General features: G+C 43.0%; 1 protein-coding gene across 1 annotated transcript; it reads left to right on the top strand.

Annotated features, from left to right (window-relative positions):
- The first annotated feature begins 4,246 nt into the window (after positions 1–4,246).
- Positions 4,247–15,990, top strand: GNL2 (G protein nucleolar 2). The gene is made up of 16 exons (XM_059830745.1): positions 4,247–4,376; positions 4,500–4,584; positions 5,854–5,948; positions 6,161–6,300; positions 7,414–7,598; positions 8,087–8,153; positions 9,476–9,634; positions 10,202–10,315; positions 11,097–11,225; positions 11,934–12,038; positions 12,149–12,307; positions 12,466–12,573; positions 12,923–13,356; positions 14,031–14,110; positions 14,831–14,931; positions 15,810–15,990. The coding sequence occupies exons 1-16, from the start codon at positions 4,313–4,315 to the stop codon at positions 15,957–15,959; spliced, it is 2,175 nt and encodes a 724-aa protein (XP_059686728.1). The 5' UTR covers positions 4,247–4,312; the 3' UTR covers positions 15,960–15,990.
- The last annotated feature ends 727 nt before the right edge of the window (positions 15,991–16,717 follow it).

A 16,717-nucleotide genomic window follows, 5' to 3' on the forward strand; every position in this document is an offset into this window, starting at 1 on the left:
GTCAGAAACTCCTTTGCATAGAAAACGTCTTCATTTATACTGTTGAACATACTGGTGTTTCTTCACTGGACAGACTTCTACTCAAAATCTGCAGTTTCTAGACAGTTTACTTAGCTTTTGGGTAATTCATCCCACGTAATGGGGAACAAAGGGCAAGGAATAATATATTAACAGCTTACAGTCATGGGTTTGGAACTGTTTAACGTCTATCTCATTTGCCAAGATTTAGGAGGTAAAGCAGACAAATTTCACCAAACACAGGTTGGTTGCATTATATTCTTATCTTCTCTGTGAAATATAAATCTGTATTTTTCATCAGCTACAGTCAAGTTAAAGGTGTGCACATATACTCCTCAAACAATAATTTACTGGCTCTCTACCCCCATGGAGATGGAGGCAATGTATATACTTTTTAGTTCATGTTTATGTTAAAATGATTTCTCACTCAGAAGAAACCTTAGCTTTGATTAAAGGAAATAGAGTAGGATAGTGAAACAGGTTATCCCTAATACTATTATTTGGATTATATTGTCTGAGAACACTAAAAGGGATATTTTATACCTATTTACAGATTTTAAGTCAATAGTCTTCACAGAGATGTTAGGCATAACATTAAAAAAAAAAACAAACCTCTATTAAAATTACAGAAATACCAGCTGTATTTAACCAGTCACCATAAATAAATCACGCCCATGGCGTTTATACACATGATAATATATTATACCCAACTGAATGCTAAACCATAGTTTAGATGGAGCTGCTTGCCAGAATCTCCATGATTTTTGAAGAGCAGCAGGATCTTAGCAGAAAAAAAGAGGCAACCAGGTAGGTAATATATTGTCATTTACAGCACAAGAAAAAACGGCCTCGTTAGAACCTCGTCTGCCATTCACCACTGAAACGGCCTGCAAAAGGCCACATCAAATCCTGCGACGCGCAAAGCTAACATGCATGATGCAGCATGTGCAGCTTTCCAGAAAAGAAGTCACTTTTCATGACTATCAAAATCAAATCACAAAAGTAAAACATTTATATGTAAATGCTTTAGCTTCCAGATCGCTAGTAAACACTTAATTCCTGTGAGAGAGATCTGCAGCACTGGCGTACGTTCAAAGAGTAAAGCAGAAGGCTCTGCAAGCCTGTGAGAACTGCGCGGGGCTGAGCACAACGTTCGCTCCGAGGGCTCGGTCCTGCTGGGCACAGCCCAGCCCACGCTCTCAAAGTCCTTCTTCACCTTTTTGCCTTTTTTTGCTTGACTTTGATTTTTTCCTCCCTCCAGCTTTCCCCTATTCCTTTCAATCGCCATTTTGGGAACTCCAGATCCAAGGCAACGATATCTGGGATCGCTTTTGGTTTTCTGTTAAGGAGCTGTCAAACCTGGAGCCTTTTGCCAAGGAGCTCTGCCTCCCACTCTTGTAAGCTACATCCCTGAAAACCTATTCCTGAGGAACGGAGTTGGGAAAACTACTGTGTTGATAAAGCATCTACAGGATCTTCTGGCAGTGCTTAGGATGATTTTGAAGGCTAGCTATGAAACCCACTTCTGTCCTTGTCCTCTGCAGGGAATCACTGCAACAAGGCGAGTAAGATGGCTGATCTTGCCTTTAGCCTGTTAGATAAAACAAAGTAGCTCAATACCACACCGAAAAAGGGCTCTGAGTACAAGTCCAATCTTGTTCTGAAGTCTTGGAAATCTATTTTTCCTGCATTTAATTGACAAAATCTGTAGATCATACAAGGAAGACAGTCCCTGCCAAAAATCAAACATCACTAGTTTTTAATAATACAATGGGAATAACCCTGTAGAACATATGTAATTATGGCAATGAGTCATTCTGATGGCATCACATAACCACATTCACTGGGATTTTGACAAGAAAGAGGCCACATAAAATTCAAAATTATTTCATTTCAGCAATGGTCAGGCTAGTTGTGTCAATGAAGCTGAGGCCGTTTGGCAGACCCGACAGGCCTGGCACCTATCACTACCCCCCTGTCCTGTCTGGTATGCAGTATGGACAGCATCCCACTGTAGCCAATTTAAAAAGAAGAAGAAAAAAACCTTAAAAATTTAAACAGGAGGATGCATCAATAGCAAATGAAAAGCTTGAGAGTCATATAGCAACAAAAAATTAGTTTAGTAAAATATCTGACTCGTATGTTATCAGATACATGAGTAAACAACCACAGCTACAGAGATACTGCAAGTTAAATACTAACTGTTAGCCCCAGCAATGTAATTTTGGTCAGGAAAAGTATGAGAGAGAGAAGAGCACAGCTGAAAGGATGAATTTATTCTAGTTTGAATGCAATTCCCATATGTTATCAGTATAAACTTTTCTTATGACAGAAATGGGATTGTAACCCACTCCGATCTGGGTGACGGGGCTCACTGTAAGCACGGCTGGGGAGAGTGGTGCTGAGACCCCCATGTTAAAGCTTTCAACATGGGAATTCAACAATTAACTCAGAGGTTTTACCAACAAAAGTTCTCCACGACATAACCTCATGTCCAAAGCTAGCTATTTCTGTTCTTTCACAGAAAGAGACAGCAATTTTCTGGATGCACTCCAAGATATCTTGCTAACAATAAAGAGAGTGTTTTTTTAAGGAAAAGGAAGAAAGAGTGGGGGAGAACAGAGCAAGTATTACTCAACTATTTAGTCTAAAAATTGGAAAATCAAAAGGATCTTCTGACAGATTGATATCAACTCTAATAGAAAACACACTTGTCCCGGGAAAACTCTTCTACATGAGCCTCAAGTCTGATAGCTTAAACAATTATCTACAATTTGGAATTAATTTTTTATGCCCACATCAATGTGTATTTTTTAAATGCCCAAGGCATAGATAATTCTATTAAGAGAAAAAACAGAAATCTTAGGCTTAACCGAAACAGACTGAAAATTCAAGACCGCCATCTTACAAAACATCTCACAAGTCTTGATTCATTAGGACTTCGTTCTACAACGGGGACTATGCACTACCTAAAAGCAAAATGCTGAAAATCATTAAAAGAACAAAATCTCAGAAGCTCTGTTATTGTTCTGGATTTAGAAGTGCATTAGCAGAACTAGAAGGAAACTGAACTAGCCGTGAATACTCTGCTGCTAATAGGTATTCAGAAATGATGGGCCAGACCTTCGTTTTGGGGAACGATTCCCCAAGGTGCTGAGCAGTTTGGCCCCAGCCCAATCTCTGGTATGAATTAACACTGTTTCAGTGGAGCTTTGTTAATTCCCCCAAGGTGAGGATCTTTCCAATTTCTATTAAAATCTGGCACTAATATGAATGTAGGCTTAGTCTTTAGACATATAATTTGCCTAAATTTGATTTAAGTTTCTGCACTGTCCATGCAATTCTTTACATGCATACAAAAACACCAGTGTTATTATTTCTAATTTTAAAAAGTCATTGCCAGTAACCCAGAAAAAACAACCCTGCGTGCCCATAAACCTCCTACCAATACCGCTCTGCCGCATGTCAGTATGCTCTGCCACGCCAGGGCTCCCACCAGCACCCCTACACCAACAAACCAGTTTGCTGACCACATGCATTCATCTGCAAATGGAAATAAGCATTAATGCCAAGCTCCCAAATGATTCTCATTATGTTTCTGTGAACAAACAACATTTCACAAACAATGAGGGCTCCTGTGCCAGCACCCTCCTTATTACAGCCTTCTCTTCCTTTGAAGCGGCCTGCGGTCCCCCCGCTGCCCGGGGCGGGAGCCCCGTCCGGGACAGCAGCGTTCCGGAGCGAGGCAGAGCCGGCGGCAGGGCCGCGTCCCGCCCTCCGCTCCGAACGGGGCCCTGCGGCCCACCGCCCTTCGCCCGCCCCGCAGGCCGCGCTCCCGGCCAGGAGCGCTCCCGCGAACCTCGGTCCGGCGGGGCCGGGCGGGCCGGGAGCGCGCCGCGGCACGGGCCGCCGCCCCTGTCGCCGCGCCCGCGGGCGGGTCATGGCGGACGCGCGGCTCCCGCGGCGTGGCCCCGATCTGGGGAGACCCCCGGAAGCCCCGCGGGCCGGCGGCCGGGGAGTACGGGGGGGACCGGGGCGGCGGGGCCGGGCCAACCCCACGCGTTGCCATGGCGACCGGCAGGGGCACACGTGTTCGCCGGGGCACGCTGCTGCGCCTGAGCAGCCGGAAGACTGACTCAGAGGAAGTGCGTCATGCCGCTGACCCCGACGTCGGAAGTGCTTGTGTCGCCGCTTTCTGCCCGCTGCGGTGTGTGTGGCGGAGCGGCGTCTTGGTTCTCCCCGGTCCGGCCGTGAGTGTTGCCCCGCCCCGTGCAGGGGGGATCCGTTCAGCAGGATGGTGAAGCCACGCTACAAGGGCCGCAGCACCATCAACCCCTCCCGCGCCAGCACCAATCCCGGTACGTGTGGGGCCGCGGGCCGGGCCGTGTCGTGTCGTGTCGTGTCGTGTCGTGTCGTGTCGTGTCGTGTCGGGCCGGGCCGGGCCGGGCCGGGCCGGACCTGACACTGTATTGTCTCTGCAGATCGCGTCGGGGGCGCGGGAGGAAACAACATGCGGGACCGAGCCACCATCCGGCGCCTCAACATGTACCGGCAGAAGGAGCGGAGGTGAGCGCGGCTTGGCCCGCGGGAGGTGGTGGGGGCCCGGCCTGGCCGCACCGCCACCGCCGTTAATGGCGCCCCAGGGCGCAGGCGGCTCCGTGTGCCCTCCCGGGAGGAGGCGCTGGGTGGTTTCCCGCGGGCCAGGCCGGGGCGCGGGGCCGGGCTCCTGCCGGGCGCTGGTAAATGCGCTGTCAGTAGCACTGCCGGGCCGGGCCCTGCGGGACGCCCGGGGACCTTGCGACGCAGGGAGTGCGTGCAGGGAGTGCGTTTGTCGGTGCAGACCAGCGGTGTGGCCTCTGGTGCCTGCACGTTCAGCCTGTGTGGCAGATGGACCCGCGCTGAGGGCAGCTGTCCTTGCTCTGATGGCAAGATGACTATTTATTGGCACAGACCCGCTCCTTTGTGTTTTCTGTAATACTATGAGCTGGGAAGCCTTATCCTGAGCTTCAAACAGACCAGTGGTATCTATCAGGAAATACAGCTGGAAAACATATGATGCAGGTCAGCTGATGTGATCTCACTGGAATGTCATGAACCCAGAAATGCCTGGAATTCCTTCATTTCCAACAACAGCATAACTCAAAAGCTCACCTCAAAATGCCTGAAGAATCTGACTTCCATACAGCTCCTTTGCTGAAAGACACCTCTTCAGTCTGCTTGAGAATCGCTAGCTGCATAGCAGCTCCCACCTTGTAAACATGTGTGTCTGTCATGTTGTAGATGCTGCGGGGGTTTCTGAGAATCCTGGTTCGGATTAGCAGCTTTGTTTTGTTTTGGTTTGCCAGATTTCACTTTGTTTTGAGAGCAGGCTGGAAAATACGTATTTTTTTAAATTACTAAATTTAAGCCAGGTCTCAAGTTGGAAATTATCTTATGATGAGTGTTCTGCACCAGCTGATGGGTAGAACTGATTAAAAATTTCCATATGAGCCCATGAGAGAAGAAAGCAGTCTTTACTAGGGAATTGTGCTTTGGGGCTTTTTGCAACCCAATAAGCCATTCCTGCTTTGCCATAGGCAGCCTTCATGAAAAGTCTGCTCAAGCTAGAGTGAGACTTAGGAATGTGCACTGTCTGACATCACTACTTCTGTTCCAGTGTTCCAGTTAATTAGCTTTTACAGGCAGTACCATCTGTGGTAACAATCTCAGGGGCACTAGTTCTAGATGAAGGGTCTTTCTGGTTTTGGTGGATGTACTTCTGGTCTAGTGAACAAAAGTGCTAGAGGGGTGTGTGCTGCCCTTGCGTATTAACATGTGTTCTTATTTTTCACTTAGAAACAAACATGGCAAAGTGATTAAGCCTCTACAGTATCAGTCAACAGTGGCACCAGGCACAGTTGCAAGAGTGGAACCAAATATTAAATGGTTTGGTGAGTTTTTTTCCAACTTTCAGACTGGGTGGGAAAGAAAGGGATTGGCTTATTTATGCTAATTTGGGGTTTGTCTCATGTAAAATCTTCTATTTTTTGTCATTGGTATTTTTGATTCCAGATGGACTATTAGTATTTCATTAGTGTACCCAGGGTCTCTGAAGCAGTTAAGGTGAGGAATGGTCAGGTGCAATATTTATTTTTACATGCAGGAAATACTCGTGTGATCAAGCAATCATCCCTACAGAAATTTCAAGAAGAGATGGAAACTGTCATGAAAGATCCTTACAGAGTGGTCATGAAGCAAAGAAAGTTGCCGATGTCCCTTTTCTATGATCGGATTAAACCGCACGTGAGTATCGTTCATCTGTACAGGGTGAAGGCTGGGTTATGTGCACAGAGGTGTCATGAATGTTACTTATCTGTGGGCAATCATGCTGCCTCTGTTCAGCCTGGTGAAATGGTGTGTTCTAGAAGCATTGGGAGGGGAACTGGAGCGGATGACTTGGGGAAGGATGTTTTTGAGATCCTATCACTGTGAATGTCAAGTGTGAAGGCAAAGCAGCAGTGTATTACTTCCCTGTAGTTTGTGAGAAATTCTATTATTTATTAGAAATTCTCCTTTTCCGATAGGAAACTTACCCTAAAACATCCTAGGTTAGTGTACTAGCTTAAGATGACTGTAGCAGCTTGCCACCTTATGTTCTAGTGCTTCTAATAGCTTGTGTGACAGAGGGACCCTTTTTTTGCGGATGCTTCACACTGCAAACACTCTCGTGTGATGAATTTGAATTCAAATATGTGCTTTTTATCTTAAATCAGAAATTCTTGTGCATGCAGCCTTTGTTTCTGGTACATCAAGTTTTAGTCATTACCCACTTTCTTTCATGACGTCTGAACTATTATTTTGGACTCTTGCTAGCTATTCTTTCATATGGAAACTTTCCAGGTTTATGTCATAAAAATGTTACCTAAATTAAGGAAAAAGATACAAGAAACTAAAATGTGCATTACAATAACAGATTACTTCTTTCAGCAATGAATTGTATGACGTTCCAAGAAAAGTTGGCATTCATTACAGGCTAAAAAATCTACAATTTTGATTGTAATTATACCTGACAAAACTCTGAATTTGGCGAGATTTGTGCACTTGTTACAAAAATAAGAAATGATCAAAGATAGCAGCTAAATTTTCATCATTGTCGCTTTAATTACACTTGACATAATTTATGGTGAAAGAAATGAAGCATAGTTCTTTGGCAAGTGCACTGTGTTTTGTTGCTTATTAAATATCCACTCATGTTTCTCAAAGATTAAGCTGGAGAACTCAAACATTGTTAGGAAAGTGCCTGTAACTCTTGTCACAGGTTGCAGAGTTGTGTTGAACTAAGGTCTTGTACACTGCGTGTCACAAGAGTGGAAAAAACAGTGTTTGTGGGTTTTATATGAACCTGTTTTTCCTTAGACCTCCAGAGTTCACATTCTTGACACAGAAACATTTGAATCAACATTTGGCCCCAAATCACAGAGGAAAAGACCAAATCTTTCTGCAAGTGATGTGCAGGCTCTGGTGGAGAATGCTGAAGCCTCATCAGGATCTTATGATCAGGGCAAGGACCGAGACCTGGTTACGGAAGACACTGGTGTAAGGTAAATAGAAAGGAGAAATTCTTTGTTGTTTACATTTCTGAGAGGCCAGCTTTATTTTTAAAGAAGTATCTAGTATATCCATCAATGCTGTTACTGTATGAGGAGTAAGGAAAGTGAAATTAGCTGAATTTTGGATTTTTTTAATCCTGTCTTGTCCCTATCTATTTAATCAAACTGTTGCTTCTTTGCGACCCTTCTGTCTTTATTCATAATTAATTTTCTGTTGCCTGTCAGAATATCTCCAAACTCATGTTTTGGGTTACATAGGGAACTGACCAGCGAGCAGATAGGAATCTTTGAAAGAGTGCATGCTTGTAGGATTTTTCTGCAAATGGGTAGATTGAAGGTGGAGGATGGGGAGGAGGGCTAAATCCTGGCTATCTGTTACTTGGGCCTCATCTCCTCTTTTGTCTGTAAATGGCTTTAGAGAAGACAACACTGTAAGCCTGTTACTGTGGTTGCTGATGTCTCTGGTAATCCACTTCCAGGGATGAAGCACAAGAGGAAATATATAAGAAAGGACAGTCCAAAAGAATCTGGGGTGAGCTCTACAAGGTAAGCAATGCTTACAATTTGCAGCAGTCATGTCTGTCAGCCTTTACGAAGTCAGGTGTGCTTCAGCACAGCGTTGGAAATCCTATACAGCAATAATCAGAAAAGCTCTGAAAAACATTTATTGCTCTTGTTAGGGAAGCTTTGATACAATTGAATCTGCTGTAAAGTTTCTTAGAAACATTCAGACAGGGATGTTCTTAATGCAGAGATGTCCCGAGTTTGTCATTCCCTTGCCTGCTTTCCTGTCAGCCTTGTTGAACTGACTGACTTGAAACCATACACCCTTTTTCTGGTACTGATAAAGTACATAAATGGGAACAGAAAAAGCCAGCTGTAGAAGAGAGCAGAAATTAATTTTCAAATCTGTGACGGACTGAGCTTGATTCTTGAGCTCTTGTCCCACTGGAACAAACATCCTTAAAATATATGATCTAGAGATGGACTGGCAGAGAGAAGGTAATAGCATCTCTTAGATTCCTGGGGCTTCACCACAAATAAATCAGTCAGAGACCCCTAAGTTTCTTTAGGCTAAAAACTTCTGGCATGTTGATAGGGTCATCTTTGGAGGGCTCTGACCCTCAGTTCCCTGTGAGTCACCTTGACTGCTAGAGGAATGGAGGCTGAGAATGAATTAGGGTCGTAAGAGCAGTTTGTGTGCTCTCAGTGACTGTTAGGTGTGAAATTGCTTGACTTTTTGCTCTGAATTTCCAAATGGAGCTTAAAACCTTTTCATTTAGATCTAAAAGCACTGTGAATGATAGAGCAAAACAGATTTCAGTAAGACGCTGCCAAAAATGCAGGAAATAGCTGTGAAACAAATTCACTTGGCTTGAAGCAAGTCACAAAATGACAGCTCCCTGCTGTAGATGCTTAGTGGACTAACAGCAGGTTCCTACTTGGTTGTGTGTTTCATACTGATCCAGAAAACATACTTTATATCCTGATCCTTTATGAAATGGCAGAATTGATTTGCAGCAGAATGGATGGTGAACATTGTTTTTGTCTACTGAAGCAATAAATTTTCCTGTTTGGGTGCAGTGTTTTATTTCCCAAGTGCTACAAGCATCTTCCTGGTGCCTAAGAACAGGTAAAAGCTATTCAGCTGTCCAGCCTGAATGTGGAGGGGAGTTAGGGGAAAAGAGAGTGAAGGATCAGTGGATATTAGACTGAGCTTTATTAGTCTATGCGGAAGTAACAGTTGTTTGTGAAGGATACAGGTTTTTAAATTAATGATGTAGTTTAGAAAATTGCTAGTTTTCATTTTGGAGGTGTAGGTGTCTTTCTGTAAAATCCTTTTCTTCTCCATGATTTTTTTTTTTTAGGTGATAGACTCATCAGATGTTGTTGTTCAAGTCCTTGACGCCAGGGATCCCATGGGTACTCGCTCCCCTCATGTGGAATCTTACCTTAAAAAGGAGAAACACTGGAAACATCTCATTTTTGTCCTGAACAAATGTGATCTTGTTCCTACCTGGGCTACTGTAAGCACAGTCCTGCCTGTTATTCCTTGGACCACCTTTGTTCCTTTTGTAGCCTCTGCTTTAATAATGTTGCCAGTCCTCATGCTGGTCTCAAAGGGCATAATGTAACTGGGTCAATGGGAACTCTCTGCTTGCCTGCTATAAAAGTAACAATTACAATGTAAATCTGTCCAAGTTTGGCTGAGTTGAGCAACACTCACCAGCCACAAATTCTCTACTTCCTCTGTCTGGATTTAACAGTTCAGCTGATGTCTCCAGAGTATGCTAAATGTTAGTCTGCTTAAGATCCATATCCACCACAGCTGGTTTACTTTATATTGTTGAACTAATTAGTTTTAGCTAGCAGTGAAGGCGTTTTTGGGAAATTGTTTGTCTCTTATAAAAACAATACTCAGTCCTTTTAGCTGTTGGGTTGGTGAAATGCTTCAAAGGTTCTTACATAGCAATTTTCATAGACAGTTGCATTTGTGACCCCAGTGAAGATGCTGTGTACTTCTGCTCATAAGCAGATTGTTTCACCACCTCCGCAGCACAGGATCCCTAACCGAGTAATGTCTTCCTCTTTAGAAGCGCTGGGTTGCTGTCCTTTCCCAGGAGTACCCAACACTTGCTTTTCATGCCAGCCTCACAAACCCTTTTGGAAAAGGTGCTTTCATACAGCTTTTAAGGCAGTTTGGAAAGGTACAGAATGATTTTTGGGATTTGTATTGTTGTTTGGGGGGTACGGGTGTTTAGTGGGGAGTCTTCTGTTTTGTCAGCGTTTGGGGATCAGTACACTTTCTTGGCCATTCTGTCAGCAAACGACTCCATCAATGAAGTTCCCCTCTTTGGAGAGAAAATGGAAAATACTCCTTCAAGTATGTGCAAAATGTTTGTCAAACTGAGGAGATCCAGAAAGAGTGGGTTTGACCCTAGGTTTCTGGCCTAGGTTTCTTGCAGACACTCCTAGGTCTCATTTGAATGTGTAGAAGAAAGGAACTTATTTCACACCTGTTTGTCCTGCATGTAAGCATGTTCTATTAAGGTATTCTCCTTTTAAGTGTCTTCATTTTTCCAAGAAAGGCACCTTCTGTTGCCTTTAGATTAGTTACTCTCTCTTCAAGCCATGTCTATATTCTGTCCCCAGCTACTGTTTGTATTTGCTTGATTTCATAACCTAAATGGTTTCTAAGTAAGGTGTTCACAAGTAATTTTAGGACAACAAGGAATGCAAGGGGTTCACATCTCCCTTTTGAAGTAGCAGATATTTTTCTTCAATGCTTGGAGCTTTTGGATAGCAAGTTGGTTGTACCCTTATACATTTCTCCTGATAGAAGAGAGCTGATCTAATTTTTTGATCTGGTACTTTGGAGTCCCCTTTGCTATCCGATAGAGTGAGAACAGTAGCTGCTCAAATGTTCAGAAATGTAGTAATTCTGTCTTTCTTTATGAGGTGTTAAAAAGATGTGTTATTTCTTAACAGTTACACTCTGACAAGAAACAGATCAGCGTGGGTTTCATTGGTTATCCAAACGTTGGTAAAAGCTCAGTGATCAATACGTTACGGTCTAAGAAGGTTTGCAACGTGGCCCCTATTGCAGGTGAAACAAAGGTAGGAAGAGATCCCTACATTAAAGATAAAAATTAATTATGTAAGTACATTGTGAAAGGCAGAATTCATATAAAATTAGCTCAATGACATTTGCAAGTCTAGCACAGGCTATGTGACCCTAAGTCTGAGGAGTGGCTGATGGACAGGCATTGCTCCGAAGCACTGCTACTGGAAGCATTCCTGAGTTCCCACTCTACCTGTACTGTAGCGCTGTGATCCAAATGCTCAGCTGCCCTGACTCAGTGTCTCTGCTTTCCTGAATCAAAAGATTGGGTATATTTGTGCTGTCGGGCTTTGTTAGTGCTGGTTTTCTAACTCTGTTCAAGAATGTGACAGTAAACAAGAAGACAAAGTTACAGGAATCTTCTTTGCTAGCCTGTTCCTTTTACTCCTAAATATCACTAAAGTTAAGGATCATGGAAGAGGAAAACCACAGCTTATCGGAGTTTATCATGATTGTAGTTTCCTCACCTTGGTCCTGCGAGTTAGTAGTTTGATACAAAACCTTAGGGATAGCATTGGCTGATACCAAAGGAGCAAGGTAAGCTATGTCTTGGCTAGCTAACAAAAATGCCAAGTTATATGCTGTTTCTGTGTGTTAATACCAAGTTCCTAAGCTGACTCCTGTGTATTAGAAATGTGCATTTACAAAGCAGAACAGAAGGCTGTCTGTGGAAGGAGGTAACATGGGAAACTACTCTCTTTCAGGTGTGGCAATACATTACCTTGATGCGGCGGATTTTCCTCATCGACTGCCCAGGTGTAGTGTATCCATCTGGAGACACAGAAACAGACATTGTGCTGAAGGGAGTGGTATGTACCTGCACTAAATGCTGGAAAATCTTTGCTGCTGTTAACATGGCGGGTTCAAAGGAAGGAGTGCACGCTTTCCAAAGGGTTGATATTCCACCATTCATTTTCAGGTTCAAGTTGAAAAGATTAAGAGCCCTGAAGATCATATTAGTGCTGTGCTGGAAAGAGCCAAACCAGAGTACATCAGAAAGACATACAAAATTGATTCCTGGAAGGATACAGAAGACTTCCTTGAGAAACTTGCTTCTAGGACTGGAAAACTGCTAAAGGTGTGACAGCTTTCTGTATTTTCAGTCTGGAAGAGCGTGTGGCCTGTTACTGAACGTGGGAAATATGAATGTTTCTATTGCTTACAGGTAATATGTAATATGCTTACAGGTGGTATGCCCTGCAAACGTGGACATAAATTGTTACTGGGTTCTTTCAGGGTGGTGAGCCTGACATGCAAACTGTGAGCAAGATGGTTCTCAATGACTGGCAGAGAGGCAGAATTCCATTCTTTGTGAAGCCACCAAATGCAGAAACAGGTCCTCAGGTGAGAATGTGATGCACGTGCCTCTTCTTCTCACATACCATTCAGTTTTCCTAATGGTATTCACTATTGTTTTTCCCAGAGTGCTGTGTAACTTGGGCAGTGCATGTCTTGGGCTCTGCCCAGGCCTGGTGATTCAGGTGACACTTGAATTTGTTGAGGACCAGGTAGCAATGCTCTTCACAGAGATATCTGAGCCATTTTACAATCATCTGACTACCAGAAATGTCAGTAATTATCACATCATTAGCCTGTCATCTTAGGCTTTTTCCAAAGAGATAAAGTGGAAATCGCTCTCAGAGATGATGGCACAGACTTTGTAGATAATATTCCATTACACTCTTTCTTGTAGCCTCCTGCGTTGGAAGTAGCTTTGACATCAAGCCAAGATAGTAATGAGGAGAAAATCTCAGAGTCGGTAGCGTCAAGTGTGGAGCCAGCAGAAGAGAAGAATAATACAGACACTGAAATTAAGCAACTCATGTCACATGTTCGGCAGAACTTTGGGAGGATTAATGTGGCACCTCAGTTCTCAGAAGAAGACCTGGTTCCTGTCGATGTGCCAGGCTTTGATGAAACAGACAGTGATTCTTCTGGAGAGGAGGAGCAGGAAGAGGAGAAAGAGGAAAATGAGCAACATCAAGATTCAGCAGAGGAGGAATCTCAGCTGGCTGTACCAGGTGCCAGGGAGAGCTCTAAGGCAGTTCTTAAGGCTTTGGAGGAGAAGATTGCAAAATACAAAAAATTTCTGGATAAAGCCAAAGCCAAGAGATTCTCAGCAATAAGGTATCTGAATCTGTTCAGTGACTCAAATATTTTGCAGGGGGAAAAAGAGCTAAGGTGGTTCTGCTGTAGTTTCATTTCATTCATGACTTGCTTGACTGGTTCCTCTGTGTTGCCACACACAAGTTGCCACAGCTTATCTAGTTTAGCCATAAATATTTGAACTTTGGCTAAGCAGCAGTTTGTTTTTAAAGTATTATTCCAAGAAGTCCGATTTACCAGCATAACTAAAAATATTCTCACTTTTGGAAAGCTGCCTCTTACGCTACGGATTAGAAATCTGTTGGTATTCTGGGTAGCAATATTACATCTCCCCTTGATGTTGGGTTCTTTCTCAAGCAATGCCAAGGCTAATGTCCTACCTGGATGTGCCAGCTGGGTCTCCGTGCACGTACAAGAGTATCCTAGCTCACACAGGAGGTCCAGTTTTAGCAGAGTTCATCTACCAGCTTTGTGAGGACTAAGATTTCATGGTTAAGTGTTATATTGTGTCCCTTTGGGCAGTGCGCAAGCCCAGTAACTCCAGAGACAAGATTACTGTAATAAGGTTTTTAGGTGCAAAGGCTGTGGCTTTGCTGCTGATGGGGCACTGGGATCTACTGGACACTAATCACTTCTTGGAGGTGGTTACATTTTCTGTTACGACATTATTTGATTGCTTATTTTATCTTTTGTAGAATCCCTAAGCAGCTGAGTGAAAAAGTGTTTGCAAAATCCATGCAGAAGTCTGAAGAACTCAAAGAAACTGAAGATGGAGGTAAAACAAGATTAGTAGATATTCTTAATCTACATTTGGAAATCCCATAAGCAAGAGAAGAGAGAGAATTAGGGGGCGAAGCGTTCATTAGCTCCTGATTGCAAGTTCTTTTTCCCTTAAAGCTCTTTAAATATTTCCATAGCTAACTTAAGGGCTGCCTGATGACCTTGCTGTAGCCTTTCTGTAGAACACCTGTCTGTATAGTAAGATACATCCCTCTACTAGTGAATGGGGGTAAAGTGAAGACAAGTGTTGTATTTCTAAGGAAATGGTGCTATGGGCAGATTGCAGTCTGAGCAACTTCCGTTCCACATGGTGTAATACTACACAGAGGGGAGTGGAAGGGTTTTACAACGTTATAAAAGCACAGAGCTACTTCAGGCTATAGGTTTTACTATGGTGACTTCAAGAGTCTGTGGCTTCAGTTTCCATAGTAAGTTTGATTAAAGGCAAAATCATGGGAGAACCCTATTGCGACAAGACTATGAAATTCTTCTGGACTTACATGGGGTTTTAAGCAATCTGCTTCTCAAGAGCAGTTTTCATAGTAATAACGAGTGATTCTCTGGTAAGGAACATGCATGTTTTGGTAGAAGCTATTAAAATACGGCCAAAGGAATGCTTTGCTGAAATATGTGGGATGGTGACCCCACTCTTAAGTTCTGCAAACAGATGGCTGTTTTGGAAGATGCCCGAGTATGTGATCTCTGCTGATTGCAGGCAGTACAGAGAAGAAAAGAAAACGGAAAGCAGAAGAGGAAGATGATGGTGATGATGACCATTTGGGTAAACAGCCTTGCAAGAAGCTTACATCCAAAGAAGTAAGTGTGATTTCTTGTAGTAAAACAAATGAGCAGAGTAATAGAGCTGGCTTTTTTTAATACATAGATTGCCCATTATCACTTAAGAGCTTTGAGACTGGGCACTAGTAGGAGGGAGAGAATGCAGGGACTGTGGCTGAGGTAGGGGGAATGTGAAGACAGGGTGATTTGCTGCTGATGTGAGATGTGACAGTAGCATGCTCCAGCTGAGCATGGACCCATAAAAGGCTCCAGCAGGTAACCATGACAGAAGGTGTTAAGGGGAGAATCCTTTGTGGATAACTGTTCTGCTTTCAGCGGTAGCTTGCCCACTGATGCTATTAAGAGAGCAGGGATCTAAATGGTGGGAGATGGGAGAATTGGAACTAGATGGGCAGTACTATTCTGTCATCAGAGAGAGCTGCTGCTGCTATATTCTGTTCGTGTTAGTCAAGTCTAAACAATTCTTCTAGAATAACTTAAATGCCAAGTGAAATAGTCTGTCTGTAGGACTTTGAAAGTGATTCATAAGCAAACTTGTACAGCAACGGCTTTGTGGAGCATTGCTGTGGACTGTTAGGACTGTCAGAGGGGAGCAGAAGACTGAGTTCTGTTTACAAATGTTCTGTCACATCTTCTGTTAAAGACCTCTTATGTGACTATGCACATCGGGTTGCTCTTTGTATCTTGTTTACTGCTTTTGTAAAGATTAAAGTGTATCTTCCTTTGTAACATTTTAAGAGCATGGGTGGGTGGATTCCACATAGATGTAATGTTTTGTTTGAAATTATTTTACTTAAGGCATGTGGAATGCAAAGTGAACAACATTTGAAAGAATGCAAACAAATTCAGGCTATGGATACTGTGGACTTGCTAATGTGTTTTGTGTGTATTTACAGAGAAGACGAGCTGAGAGGCAGCAACGGTCCAAGAAGGTTGGAGTCCGGTATTATGAAACTCACAACGTGAAAAATAAAAATAAGAACAAGAAAAAAACTGGCTTGGAGGAACAAAGATCAAAGCACAAGAAATACAAACATAAGCAGTAATTGCTTATTCTATTAAATTTTACATAAAACAGCTCTAGTATGCGGTGGCTTTTTTTAATGTAAGACTTGTAGTTCCCATTCAAAGCCTAGTTTGACTTGTCTGTCTTGTTCCCAGGAGTAGCATCTCACTCTTTGTTTCTGCATCATCTGAAAGTTCTTTATGCAACCGGAGATCATGGTGTTTCCACATCACCATCTAAGGCCAGTAAACACTGCATTGGCAACACACATCCCGAATTGTTACTCAGTGGTGGTGCTTTGTGGGTTGTTTTTTTTTTTTTTCCTGGAAACTAGCCTTATGGAGTCTTTCGTATGGCTACAGTGAATTACCTTTCCCGTGTCTGCTTGCTATGTATAACCAGCTAGTTACACAGGTACCTCAAGTCAAGATTTCATTTGCTTCCACTGGGAAGAGATGCTTGGAATGATATCATACTCATTTGTTTCATTAGAAATAACCACGCAGAGAGCTTTGGTATTGCTCATCCTAGGTTACTGCTAACAGTTCTGACAAGGGATTTTGATGTACAATTAATACCAACTTGCACATACTCAAGGAAATATCCTCCAAGAATTACCTGCAATTTGATTCTTAGTGAATGTGACTTATATTTATGGTAGACACTTCATATATTGTTTCTGAATTTTCTACAGCGTTTTCAAAGTAATAATATTACAGAGGTGCTTGCATATAAAAATGTTTATTAGTTTATTGCTTTGAAGGTCATCTAGCATATTACCAACAGGCAAGTCCCAGA

Source organism: Gavia stellata, chromosome 29, assembly GCF_030936135.1.
Source record: "Gavia stellata isolate bGavSte3 chromosome 29, bGavSte3.hap2, whole genome shotgun sequence".
NCBI lineage: Eukaryota > Metazoa > Chordata > Aves > Gaviiformes > Gaviidae > Gavia > Gavia stellata.

Bases quoted from the DNA above. Each gene is read 5' to 3' on its own strand.
- GNL2 (XM_059830745.1), top strand. From the start codon at position 4,313: ATGGTGAAGCCACGCTACAAGGGCCGCAGCACCATCAACCCCTCCCGC. The intron at 5,949-6,160 runs GTGAGTTTTTTT...TTTTACATGCAG, and splicing joins ACCAAATATTAAATGGTTTG to GAAATACTCGTGTGATCAAG. The intron at 9,635-10,201 runs GTAAGCACAGTC...CTTCCTCTTTAG, and splicing joins TTGTTCCTACCTGGGCTACT to AAGCGCTGGGTTGCTGTCCT.